General features: G+C 38.9%; 1 protein-coding gene across 1 annotated transcript in view; it reads right to left on the bottom strand.

The window, feature by feature from the left end:
• The window catches only part of TLK1 (tousled like kinase 1), a 164,003-nt gene that overhangs the window by 23,165 nt on the left and 126,167 nt on the right, over positions 1–14,671 (bottom strand). Inside the window, exon 12 of the mRNA XM_062187791.1 lies at positions 12,128–12,194. Within this exon, the coding sequence (XP_062043775.1) occupies positions 12,128–12,194 (67 nt within the window). The remainder of the gene's footprint in view (positions 1–12,127; positions 12,195–14,671) is intronic.

Genomic DNA, 14,671 nt, shown 5'->3' on the forward strand with positions numbered 1-14,671 from the left:
TCCACTCAGCATCAACTTTTTTCAAAGGGTTTGGGAAGCAAGGATGATAGGGGCTCACAACTGACCTGAACTCATCACAGAATGGAATACTCACACTCATGGCCAGGCTTGGCCCGATCAGTAGAATAAAAGAGAAAAATCCAACCAGTTAAATTTTGCATAATAAGAATATCAAGTTTCATCCTGGACCCATCCACTAGCTGAGCAGTTAATTAAATCAGAGAAGACATAGGAAAAAAAGACAAGTATCATTTCTGGAAATGAACTGTTCTCTGCAGGCAACAGAAATGCAGAAGGGACAGGATGAGTACAGATTGTTTTAAAGAGGGAAGTTTGGTGATCAAATACACAATAAAAGGACATGGCTTTTTTGGGTTTAAATAAAAAGATGTGACAATGGACAACTTAACAGTTCATTCTATAGCTGTCTGAATGGTATCTTAATATACTCTAATATTTTGAATTCAAGTAATAAAAAAGGCCAAATCATACATGTATACAACAGATCTCAACATTGCCTCACTGTTTAAGTAACCTACAGAAAATACCCCCACATTTTTGATTTTTTTTTAGAAATTTACATGAAAAACTAAATCCCATAGCAACTTGACCAGAAGCTTCTCCCTCACCATATCTTGAGCACAGAAATGCTTTCCATTTATAATCAAAGTCTCTTCTAGCAACTTAACATACCGTTGGCTCAACTTCTAAGCTGAAAACAGAGCAACATAAAAGTTCTATAAAATTTCAGGTGAAAACGAATAGGCGGAAGCAGGCATTTGGCCATACTTGAGTGTCTGGGTTCAATACCCAGCTCAGGCTTCTGACTCCAATTTCCTGCTCAGGCAACAGAGATGACTCAAGTGGCTGGGTCCCTGCCACCCATGTAGGAGACTGGTTCCCTGCTATGGCCCAGCCCAATGCCTGCCATTGTGTTTATCTGGGGAGTGAACCAATGGATGGGAGCTATTTCTGCCTCTCAAAAACAAAAACCGCAGAGATTTCAAGTATTTTTAAGCATGTCTCAAAATGGGTATCTTTCAAAAGGCAATTATTAAAAGAAAGATGGAGGGGCTGGCATTGTGGTGTGGCAGGTGAAGCCACCACCTGCAATACCAGCATCCCATATGGGCACCAGTTTGGGTCCCTGCCACCCATGTGGGAGACCTGGGTGAAATCTCCTGGTTCCTGGCTTTGGCCTGGCCCAGCACCAGTTGTGGCCATTTGGGAGTGAACCAGTAGTTGGAATCTCTCTCTCCGCCTCTCTCTGTAACTCTAACTTCCAAATTAAATCTTAAAAAAAATTTTTAATAAGATGTAATGTGTAGGCATTAATGCTTTATAATATAATGCTTTAAGTTATAAAATGCATTGTCACATATAAAACAAATTCCTGAAAAAATTGTATATATTACAGTTATTTAGTAAATTCTGAATGTATGCTTTATGTTATCCCCACCAAAAAAACTTAATTCCTATGAACAGTCTTTCTGTAAATCCAAGATAAGGCAGTCAGTAATCTGATGTATCATTTCTGTGTGGTACATTATAAAAAGGGTGACAGGATAGAAAAGCAAAGAGTTTGAGCGAGTCTACTTAACAGCACTGTAACATTACTTGGCTTAAGGAAACCAGGGGGCTGGCGCTGTGGTGCATGTTAATCTGCCACCTGCAGTGCCAGCATCCCATATAAGCGCCAGTTTGAGTCCTGGCTGCTCCATTTCTGATCCAGCTCCCTGTTGATGTGCCTGAGAAAGCAGTAGAACATGGCCCAAGTGCTTGGACCCCTGCACCCAATGTGGAAGACCCAGAAGAAGTTCCTGGCTTCAGTCTGGCCCAGCCATGACCATTGGGGGCCATTTGGGGAGTGAACCAGCAGATGGAAGATCTCTGTCTCTCCTTCTAACTCTGCCTTTCAAATAAATGAAAGTAAATCTTAAAAAAAACAAAACAAACAAACAAAAAACAAAAAACCACTAGAATACAATCAATTTTTAAAAGCTTAACACCTTAACCCCTTAAGAGATGTAAGCCTTCAAAAAAACAAAACAAAACAAAACCACAAAAACCCAGCTCTCAATTCTGTAAACTATTTCTAATATCATTCCAAACGTTTATCACCAGGAAAGTGAAAGGCAAAATTAACAAAAGCCACTATTAAAAGATAATGGAGGAGGGCCAGATTGTGGCTCAGTGGGTTAACACCCTGGCCTGAAGCACCGGCATCCCATATGGTCACCAGTTTGAGACCCAGCTGCTCTACTTCTGACCCAGCTCTCTGCTGTGGCCTGGAAAAGCAGAAGATGGCCCAAGTCCTTGGGCCCCTGCACCTGCGTGGGAGACCTGGAAGAGGCTCCTGGCTTCAGACTGGCACAGTTCTGGCTGTTGTGGCTAGTTGGAGTGTGAACCATCAGACAGAAGACCTCTCTCCCTCTCTCCCTGCTTCCCCCCTCTCTGTGTAACTTTGACTTTCAAATAAATAAATATTTAAAAAAAAAAAAAAAAAGATAGTGGAGGGGCTGACGCTGTGTCATAGCAGGTTAAAGCCGCCACCTGCAGTGCCAGCATCCCAGATGGGCACCAGTTTGAGTCCCAGCTGCTCCACTTCTGACCCAGCTCTCTGCTATGGCCTGGGAAAGCAGCAGAAGATGGCCCAAGTCCTTGGGCTCCTGCACCCATGTGGGAACCCTGAAAGAAACTACTGACTCTGAAATTGGCTCAGCTCCAGCTGTTGCAGCCACTTGGAGAGTGAACCAGTGGATGGAAGACCCCCCCCCCCCCAATAACTCTTTCAAATAAATAAATAAATCTTTAAAAAAAAAAAAAAGAGAGAGAGATTAGGGGCCCGGCACCATGGCTCACTTGGCTAATCCTCCACCTGTGGCACTGGCATCCCATGTGGGCACTGGGTTCTAGTCCCTGTTGCTCCTCTTCCAGTCCAGCTCTATTCTGTGGCCCAGAAGGGCAGTGGAGGATGGCCCAGGTGCTTGGGCCCTGCACCCGCATGGGAGACCAGGAGGAAGCACCTGGCTCCTGGCTTTGGATCGGCGCAGCGCCGGCCATAGCGGCCATTTGGGGGGGTGAACCAACAGAAGGAAGACCTTTTTCTTTCTCTCTCTCTCTCTCTCACTGTCTTTAACTCTACCTGTCAAATAAATAATCTTTTTTTAAAAAGTGAATAATCAAAAAAAAAAAAAAGAGATTATATGCTCTCTCATATCCCTTAAGGATACAAAACAAATGAGCCAATGGAAATTTGAACCAACTCATCAACAAATACCACGTAGACAAAGCAAGTCTGAATTTATTTCAATTTTTAAATAACTGCCCTGTAATTATACTTATGTTTGAGAATGACTGTAGGCTTGGTGAAGGAATGAGAGGAAAAGAGAAAAAATTATGAAACTGTCAGAGGTTTTCTTTCCTAACTATATATGGGGGTCTTCATAAAGTTTGTGGAAGGGTTGGTGTTGTGATGCAGCAATCCATATGGGCACTGGTTCGAGTCCTGGCTGCTCTACTTCCAAACCAGCATCCTGCTAACAACCCTGGGAAAGCAGTGGAGGATGGTTCAAGTACTTGGGACACTACCACCCATCTGGGAGACCAAGATGGAGTTCCAGGCTCCTGATTTCAGCCTGGCCCAGTCCTGGATGGGCCATTTGGGGAGTGAAGTAGCGATGGAAAATCGATCTCTCTCCAATAAATAAAAAATTTTAAGGAGCCCATAGAAAATCTATGTTATACAAAAACATTAGGGATTTCAAAATTCTTTTACACAAAAATAAATTGAATTTCATTTTTCCATGACTGTTTGGAAGTATCTTTGTGGGAATGCTACTTGTACTTCTATCCCCAATCACTAAGCTGTTTAAAACTGAAGGCAGCATACTGTTACCATCTCCTGTGTGTCTAACTAGCCTAGACAATTAACACAGAGATTTAACTATTAATATTTTCCTTTCCCACACTGCATTTCCTTCTTTTCTCAGGGGAAAAAGGGAGATGGCAGCTTACAAATGCATCAATATATACAGTGAAAACTCGAACTAGGAATGACCATTAAAATAAGCAAGGTTTGGAGCCAGTGTTGTGTAGTGGGTAAAGCTGCCGCTTGCAATACCAGCAAGCACCCTGTATAAGCGCAGGTTCATGTCCTGGCTGTCCCACTTCTGATCTAGCTGCCTGCTGATGCTCCTGGGAAAGCAGTGGAAGATGCCCAAGTGCTTGGGTCCTAGCACCCACATGGGAGACCCTAATGAAGCTCCTGGCTTTGGCCTGGCCATTGTGCTCATTTGAGGAGTAAACCAGTGGGTGGAAGATCTCTGTCTCTTCTTTTCTCTCTCTGTGACTCTGCCTTTTAAATAAATGAGTGAGTGAATGAATGTACATATGTATGTATGTATGTATGTATGTATGTTTTGATTCTGTCAGTTTTTTCATTCAATTTAAACCAAACCAAACACTAAAAACCTACCTTCTGAGCAGCAAATAAATCTAAGAATTCAAGTGATCGGCAAAATTTAAATATTTAGCATATTTGAAAAAAAATCGTAATTGTTGCATTTGGGGGTGAAATTCTTTAAATAGAAGGTGCTAACACCAAGCCCTAGCTCATACAAGAGCACTTTGAACCAGAAGATGGAAGTGCGCGCACGCACCCTCTCTCTCTCGCTCTCCCTCTCTCTCTCTTTCTCTCTTCTTTCCTCCCCCTTTTCTATTTACTATGCCTTTCAAATATATGCACAAATCTTTTTTAAAAAATGGAATTAAAATGTAAGTGGACTGTGATATAGAAATTTTGAAATCCATGCATGCAAGTACAGGTGCAATGTTCTAGTACATTATACTGTGGCCCTCCTCTCAGCTTTCTGCTTTGTTTTACTCTTCCTCAGGATGCTGACGGATTCCACAAATTTTCCAAGTATGGAACAATTAGACTTTCTAGCCAATAATGAATAGATCCTAGTTTTCTATACTCTCATTATAGATACACGTATAAATAGTATGGTTTACAGTTCTGACTGGGAGGGCCCAACGCCAAGCAACTATCTTCTTTGTGAACAAAGATTCTGAATTGACAAAGCTCAATTCATCGATCTTTGCTCAAGCCAACAGCCAACAAGAATTCTAAGATTCCTTCCCAAAATGTGTTTAATTCCACTGCCTATATAACAACGGGGTTAATATTAAACACTACAAAAGCAAAACTCCTTTTACCTCTAAATTTTCACTTTGGTAACTAAACATTATTTACTACCAAGCTAAGGTGCATGAAAATCAGAGCCAGGGAATGTCTGTAGGTCCGTATGGAGTAGGAGATCAGAACATACACAGAGCGCCTTCCCAGCAGCAGCTCCTTCCAAGCTCCCTCAGCATGACCATCCTTTATAAACCCCTACTCATGTTCCATGAAAAGTGGTAGAAAGGACAAATGTCAAGTACAGAATTCCAGCATTCTTCTTGGCACCTTTCTTGCCCACACACACCAAGAATCTTGTAGCATTCTTCATGGTTTTTTCTAGAAAAGTACATTTTCACCAGAATTCTACTGAAAACTACTGCCTACACAAGTAATGTCTTGTATTATGTTATACAGAAACATAATGTACAATGTGGTTGGCTCTAACTGAGAGAATTCCCAGATATCTTCTGGTCATGGTCATAAAGGTGAACATCTAGATTTACAGATTAAGCCCTCCAGCATTATATTGCTCATTATTTTCATTCAAATGTAAAGTGACAAGAAATGTCACATATGCAAACTTATTTTCTGTGATCATACAAAGGGTCTGATAAATTGGATGATAATGGCATTCTAGAAAGGAAGACCAAAGGGGACATCAAACTTCAAGAATATTTGGGGGTCAATTCACCTAAAACCAACGCCCTGTATTCTCCTCCACTGTTCAAAAGGCTTGCAGACAATCCATTGTCTTCCATTTCAACTAGTTGCATGGTCCACTGTGAAGGAGTGAGAAAAGAGCTGTGTACTTGTTCTTGACCTGTAAAGATTTCATCATGGAAGATTAATACTGATGCTGCTGCTGCCTGTTACTGGTTGTTTCTCTTTGCAGGTGCCAATATCGGTCAGAGAACAGGATTTCAGTGGCAGAGTTGTTGCTATACTGTTATCTCTTCAGAACGGAGGCACAAGGAGAGATGAATGCCACATCGCAAGGAGCAAAGGAGAGAGAGAGAAAGAAATGGTGTCAGGTGGCATGTTGGATGTGATTTTTGTTTTAGTAGAGATTGAGATGACTGTAAACTGTTTAGCTGATTCCTTCCGTCTGCAAAGATACATTTGTGTTGGTGCTGATGGTTCTTGACTAATCCTGTTTCAATTACAAATTGGTTATATTTTTCCAATAAAATCTCTGGCACTTATATTCGGGGCTTATAAATCAAATAAACACACTCTCACATACACATACCAAAACACACACAATAAAGTTAATTCCTGCTTCACTATTTAATATTCCATACTGAGCTATAAACTTTTTTTTTTTTTTTTTGGTTATTCTAGAGAGAGAGAGAGAGAGAGAGGTCTTCATTCCGTTGGTTCACCCCCCCAAATGGCCACTACAGCTGGTGCGCTGCGCCGATCCAAAGCCAGGAGCCAGGTGCTTCCTCCTGGTCTCCCATGTGGGTGCAGGGCCCAAAGACTTTGGCCATCCTCCACTGCCTTCCCGGGCCACAGCAGAGAGCTGGACTGGAAGAGGAGCAACAGGGACTAGAAACCGGGGTGCCGGTGCCGCAGGCGGAGGATTAGCCTAATGAGCCGCGGCGCTGGCCTATCAAACTTTCTATATGCATCTTTCCAACTAATCAAACATTTAAAATCAAGAAGATGAAATTTAAAGACTAGAAAATAAGAGCAACACATATTCACATGTTGTTCCTATTACAAACTTAAGTAGCAGTGCCAAGACATACAGGTTATTGGTCCTAATACCTTTCAGAATTCATATTTCTTCATCAGTTTGAAGTATTACAGTTCGTAAATTGTATCCTTTAAAAAAAAAAAAAAAAAAAAAAAGGTGGCCAGCACTCCGGCGTAGAGGGAAAAGCCACTGAGTGTCAGCATCCCATATAGGTGCTAGTTTGAGTCCCAGCTACTCTACTTTCAGCTCCCTGCTAGTGTACCTGGGAAAGCTGCAGAAGTGGCCCAAGTCCTTGGACCCCTGCATCCACATGGGAGACCTGGAAGAAATTCCAGGCTCCTGGCTTTGGGTCAGCCCAGCTCTGGCCATTGCAGCCATTTGGGGAGTGAACCACAGGATGGAAAACCTCTCTCTCCCTCTGCCTCTCTGTTACTCTGCCTCTCAAATAAATCAATCAATCTTAAAAAAAAAAAAATAGAATGACTACAGAAAGAACTTGTAACAAGGAAGTGATTTTTTAGTCATTTTCATTTTAGTTATGTGTGTTCATTTACTAACAATCCTTGAAAACACACCCAGTTTTCAACTCTAGAATAATGATCTGACTGTAAAAACACCCAGCAGAGCTCCTTTACAAAAATAAACTGTTTTTTCTACAACCAGAATGTATCAAAGACTGTTACTAAAACAGGACCAATCATAAGAGCAAACTGGCAAAGGATCTATTAGTTTCCTTAAACCCAGACTCCACATGGGTGCGCACAGGTACATAAAATAAGATCATTAGTTTTACCTTATAGGAATAAATTCTGAGATAGCAGATTATTCTCCTTGTAATTAAAAACTTTTAATAAGTGATAACCAGGAAGACCACATAATTAACTGCTAACAAAAAGGTTACAATTTCTTTATGAAGCAGTTTCATAATAATTTATACAGTCTCCATATATTTTACTATTTAATTCTATTCTTGAAATCTTATATCTTCAAAACTTATTAAAATAATTATTTGAGAGTATTTACACTTTTTCTAAAACGTATTTTCTCTGGTATATTTAAAAACAAGAGGCCGGCACCACAGCTCACTAGGCTAATCCTCCACCTGCGGCGCCGGCACACCGGGTTCTAGTCCCGGTCAGGGCACCGGATTCTGTCCCGGTTGCTCGTCTTCCAGTCCAACTCTCTGCTGTGGCCCAGGAAGGCAGTGGAGGATGGCCCAGGTCCTTGGGCCCTGCACCCACATGGGAGACCAGGAGAAGCACCTGGCTCCTGGCTTCGGATCAGTGCGGTGTGCAGGCCACAGTGCGCCGGCCGCAGCGGCCACTGAGGGGTAAACCAACGGTAAAGGAAGACCTTTCTCTCTGTCTCTCTCACTGTCCACTCTGCCTGTCAAAAATAAGTAAATAAATAACCAACCAAGAGTGAAAATTAGGGGCCTGCATTTGGTGCAGTGGTTAATCCCATATTGGAGTGCCTGGGTTTGAGTCCAGGTCTACCTCTACACCCTAGGAAGTAGCCAGCGATGGCTCAATTAGTCAGGTAACTTGCCACCCAAATGAGAGACTTGGACTGAGTTCCTGGCTCCTGCCTTTGACCTCACCTAGCCCTGGCTGTCATAGGCATGTGATAGTGAACCAGCACAGTGAAATATACTAGCAAATAATAAAGAAAACATTCTAGCTGGTAAAACAGTCACTAACATAATTCTCAATGAGAGGAAGAAAAAGAACGTATACATCCAAAACAATTAACTTAAAACTGTTCTCTTATGTGGAATGAAATGAAATTAACATGCTTCAAAAAAAGAAAAAACTTAAGGAAAAGCAAACATTCCACTATTCTAAGAAAGATGCAATAAAAGCTACAAGTGAGCTAACTCTTACAAAGAATCAACTTGCTATTCATCTACAACAAAAGATTTCTGGGAATAACGCATATGGATGTGGGCAATAAATAGCAGTGGGAAAAGCCAAGCCCTGGCTTTGTCCCTTACTAGCTGCGTTCCCTCAAACAAAGCACATCCAGGAGATGGTGGCATTCAAACTGCTGAAATTAATGTTCACTCAAAACTGGTCACAACTTCAAAGTCTATATAAAAAATATTACATAATTGTCTTAAAATGGGAGTTTGAATCATGCCTATATCAGGCCTGATGTGGATGTAATCATGGAGTGAATGAGTTAGTAATGATTGCATAAACTGATAAAAGTTAAAATCATAAATATTAGATAAAAAGAACTGTTTGATATAATAGGGAAAAAATGATGCTGCACAAAGCCCCAAGTTTGCATTTACTTTTTGGTGGTGACAAGAAATATCTTATTTGAACTTAATTTTGGAGGTTTCTGTTGAGTCTCATTCCTCATTCCATTATACTTTAACAACTTTCTAAACTTACAAGGTAGCATAGGAAGTGTCTGAACAGGTGTTATTCAATGATAAATATGCTTTTTCATATTTTATCTGGCCTACCCACTTAAGATTATTATGAAATACATGTCATAATTAGCCATTTCAAGAAAATGCAGATAGGCCTTCTATTCTCATATATCCATGTGGTTTATGAAGGAATTTTTATTTTTCAGTGTTAACAAATTTAATATAATAATTCTGCTTAACATGGACAGTTCATTAAGGGGAAAGCGTGCAAGCAAGTCATCCTTGTTAATAACGCATGAGTATGCCATGTTCCCAACCTCAACCCTAATCAGATGTACATACCACAGACTATGTCCTGTGCAGGTCACAATGGACATCGCCTATTCAGCCTGTGGTAGAAGCTATATACTTACAAGTTGGGATACAATTCATGTCAGCTTTTAAAAAAGCCAGGAGCATAGAAAGCTTATAAGACTGCAATGGTAAGTAATATCTTTTCTCAATTCAAACCTGTCCTGGGTGTTAACAATCTGTCCAATCTCTTTTTCAGAAAACAGAACAACCTGTTTTTGATGACTCATTTTCAAACTGTGTTTTAGAGCGCCAAATAAATTCTTTTTAATACATCTAATTTCCTGCTTTTTATTTTTTAATTGTACAACTCAAAAAGCAATCCAGTTATAAGCAGGTAGCTGCTGGTTATTTGTGCTTTAGGTGACATGACTTGCTTAACTTTGCTCTCTGTATGTACTAACAGCAGTTTTCTTTATAATGCATTCTTTCCAACCAAAATAGTTTCTCAGAAGGAAATATGAGTATTCAAGACCTAGGAGTATCTTTCAGCATTATTAGTTCATTCACTCCTCCCAATTATTCCATGATGGAGGGCAAAGAAAAGATGTATTGTAAATTGGTTAACAAGAAGATAAAGCTAGAATCTAAGATTGCTCAGTCAACCTGGTAACAGCTGGGGGAAAAAAACAGGAAAAAAGAAGATTATGGAAGAGAGACAATTATTAGAAAGAATGAATAAGTATGAAAAATATAGAAGTCCAACACTGGGAAAGAGGATAAAATGGAAGTTAGAAGAAAAGATGCAGTATTCTAGAACAGTTTGCAAATGTTGATATAACACCTAAACATGAAACTATAGCACACTTTAGAAAGTAGAAGTGTTTTTTATAGAAACCAAACATTTTCAAAGTACCTGGAAAGCTTTAAAACTAATCAACCACAAATCTACTAAAGCAAAAACAAACCCTCCTTTGAAGCTTTTTCAAATTATTTTTGACATACACATAGCCAATTCCTAATTTAACTGTTTTATAATTTCAGATTTTATAAGTCTAATAGAATAGGTGATACATGTAAAATATCATCATCAGAATAATTTAAAATTTGCTTTTGTATGTGAAAATAACCTTGCAGTTAAAATTCCAAGTATAGTTGGTGTCAGTGTCACTAAGTATGTACGGAGTATCCTCTCTACACCAGAGGCTGGTTAGAAATCACTACTAAATCTTTATCCGGGCCATGAAGCATGTATCCCTGTGATTCTTTATCCAAATAGCTTAGGTGGGCACACAAAATCTCGTGACTCATTATATACTAAAAATTCTCTTTGTATACACTACTTTATAGTCCTACTATTATTACAGAATTATTATAGTTCTATAGCTCCCGCTGTATTAAAGAAATACTGAAGCTGTTCATCTCAAAAAATAGAAAAAATACTCAACAATTTCAAAATGACAGAACAGAAGGGCTGAAACACAAATCAAGCTAAATTACTTCAAATCCACCATCTGAGTAGTCTAGGCTGGAGCTTTCTAAGCAGTTACACAAATACATATGGTACAGCAAAGGACACTAATCACATTTTTATATACTTAGAAAATCACTTTTTTCTTTTCTCTGTTAGTATTATTACCTGGCAGGGGTCCCCCGCATACTGATAATTCTCAACAAGTAACTAGTGTGTAACTGACAGCAGCTATCCGGTCTCTCTGTCCTTTCTCACTCTGCCCTGGAGAAATGACTTCAGACTCTGTCTTCAATTAACTCCCTAATTCATCTTAGCTATAATTCAATGTAATAAAAAAAAATTCTTAAATAGCCTGACAAGACAAAAGCAGACTAAAAACTGTGGTCAGAGAGTAAGAATTTTACATCTGCCAGGAGCTTCATTTTGAGGGAAAAGTCTATTTTGTTATTATTACTTCTTTGAAGTGGTTTGAATTAAAATTAAGACCTGTAAAAACAATGGATTATTTACAATCTCAGCATTTACACACAAGAACAAAGTTATACATTATAAAAATGTACTACAATGTCACACAACAACATTTCTTTCAATAAATTATGTCATTTTGTATTATTACTGATTAGGCTTTTTAAATGTTCCCACGTACATATTTTAATTGAAACATTTAAACAAGCATACAACAAATTAAAAGTTAAGCCAAAGAAATGCTTACTATTTGTTTATAATTGTTATTTCAATTTATTATGAAATCTGACACAAACAGCACATAATTTTACAATCCATCTTCAAAATGAAGCATTTGTTACCAACAGGTACTACCTAGAATACTAAGGGCCCTGTACATCTGGCAAGGGATCATTCCTAGATAAGCCTATGTCACATCTCAGTATTTTTAATTTGCCACATGGTTAAGGACTGCTATTTGAATATATTCAATATAAAAATGCAACTTCAATGCATCTGTTTTTGTTTGAGGCTTTAAATTTGGGACCTTTCTCTATCAAAGTTTTACTTCTTCAATAAGAGACTAACAACATAACTCTTCACAAACTCTGGTAACAAATCAAACTAAAAACCCACATCTTATGTGTCACATACCTTTTTGAGATGTCCTAGTCTAAGTTTGAAAATTTCTTCCTGTTCATGATATTCTGCCAAAGTCAACCTGTCAAGAGTGAAATTTTAATTCTACACATTGAGATCAATACTTACTATGTTAAACAACTAGCAAAATATGGTCAAATTAATCAAATGTAAATACTAAAATGCTGACAACTTCCAGCCCAAAACATATAAGCCAAATGTTCTTTATAATATTCTTCAGACTACATTTAACAGCTATAGCAGGAAAAATGAACTAATACAAATATTTAATGAGTACCACACATCAAGCAATATTCTATGACTTGGCTCCTAAGGATACCCTGGAAAAACAAGACAATTCCTCCCTACATTCCAGTTGGACTTTACAGTGGGGATAAGGAAGTAGAAAAGAAACAATTTGATGAAGAAATAATTCTGAGTAACAGCAAGTGGTGGGACAAAAATAAAAAGTGATATGATAGTGAATAGCTGTATTATGGTAATCTGGACTAGAGTGACATTGATGGACACATCCTAAAGACAACAGGGAATCAGTCCTATTGGGCACTGGTTCTAAAAAAAGGAAGAGGGAGAGAACTTAAATTCTTACAGAGTTGAGCACCTCTAATCTGAAAATTCAGGTTTTTATTTGTATTTTTATCCAAGAGGCACAGCGAAACAGAAGGAGAGGGGGTGAGGAGGCAGACAAAGAGTTCCCATTTGCTTGCTCCAAAGTCTGAAACTTTTGGAGTGCTGACATACTGACCCAAGTGGTCTTCATTTCACACACGAAGACCTCATGCAATAGGTTCAAGAAAAAACACAGGCGCACTAAAAACACTGTATAAAATTACCAGCTGGCTATGTGTAACAGGTGCTGGTTAAACAAATCTAAGTAAACTTTGTGTTTAGATTTGGGTCCTATCCCAAAAGATAACACACTATGTATATGAAAATAGTCCACAATCCAAAATCTGAAGCACTTTTGGTTCGAAGCATTTTGGGTAAGAGATGCTCAACTTGTACTTCAAACTATTAAAAAAAAAAAAAAGAGAGATACAGACTTTAAATATGTTAAATGCTTTATGGCTATTCTATTATTAGTTTTAAATATTTTTATATAACTTTCAAAGAGAATTCACTTAGTGTATGTATGACCGTAGTAAGACTTATACACTGTATAGCATTTCCTAAGAAAAAATGACTCTGGGGGCCAGCATTGTGGCACATGTGGTGAGGCTACCACCTGAGACATCAGCATCGCCTATGGGCACCGAGTCAAGTCCTAGCTGATCCACTTCTGATCCAGCTCCCTGCTAAGGGCCTGGGAAAGAGGTGGAGGATGGCCCAAGTCCTTGAGCCCCTGCGTCCATAAGGGACCTGGAAGAAGCTCCTGGCTTTGGCCTGGCCCAGCCACAGCTATCGTGGCCATCTGCAGAGTGAACCAGAAGACGTAATATCTCACTTTCTCTCTGTCTCTCCCTCTAACCCTGACTTTCAAATAAATGAATAAATCCTTTTTTTTTTTTTTAAATGATTCTGTATTCAGATAAAGGAAAAAAAAAGTTGGGGCTGGCGTTGTGGCAGCGGGTTAAGCCACTGCCTGTGATGTCAGCATCCCATAAGGGTGCCTGTTCGTGCCATGGCTGCTACACTTCTAATCCAGCTCCCAGTAAAAGCACCTGGGAAAGTAGCAGAAGATGGCCCATGTTCTTGGGCCCCTACACCAGGATGGAGTTACAGACTCCTGACTCTGGCCTTGCTCAACCTTGGCTGTTGAGGACATTTGGGGACTGAACTAGTGGTTGGAAGATCTCTCTCTCTCTCTCCCTTGCTTGCTTGCTCTCTGTAACTCTGCCTTTCAAATAAATACTTTTAAAAAATGAATCCATAACAAGAACAACAAATCCTTCATACCCCAATTTTGAAAGAATTTTATCTTTCATATTCAAGTAATCGTATGTTAGTTTACTTCTGTGTTCTGAGGGTATGGCTTAAGCTCCTAACTCAGGTGTGATTTATTTATGCTTGGTTCAGGTCTCGACAATAGTTTATTCAAAGGAAACAAACAAGAAATTTAGTTAGTATTCCACTAAAAACATCTTAAGAGTTAAATAAATATTTAAAATTAAATTTCTCTACCAAACATTAGTGTACCACAGCTACTAGATTTTATTATAATGAATACAGCAATAGTTGATGGCAGAAGTTTCTTATAGTACAATTAGAGAATTAAATGTTACAGTGTAAATGCAGATGGGTTAAGAGAGGGAGAAAGGAAAAAGGCTTCAGAAGGAGTGGTGAAAGTAAAAGAAAATGAAGTTTGGAAACTAAAATTGAAAATATCTCAACTAATGTAATAAAGGAAACCTGTGGAAAACAGAAATTAGTTTCTGGATTTACTTACATGCCACTGGTATGGCAATTTTAATTAATTCATTTACTTGCATAACAGTATAATTTTCTATTTTTAAAGTGTAGTTTTGAAAAACAACAAAACATTGCTAAAGAAATTTTAAAAGACCTAATTAAATGGAAAGACATCCATTGTTCATGGAC

Source organism: Lepus europaeus, chromosome 1 (assembly GCF_033115175.1).
Source record: "Lepus europaeus isolate LE1 chromosome 1, mLepTim1.pri, whole genome shotgun sequence".
Lineage (NCBI taxonomy): Eukaryota > Metazoa > Chordata > Mammalia > Lagomorpha > Leporidae > Lepus > Lepus europaeus.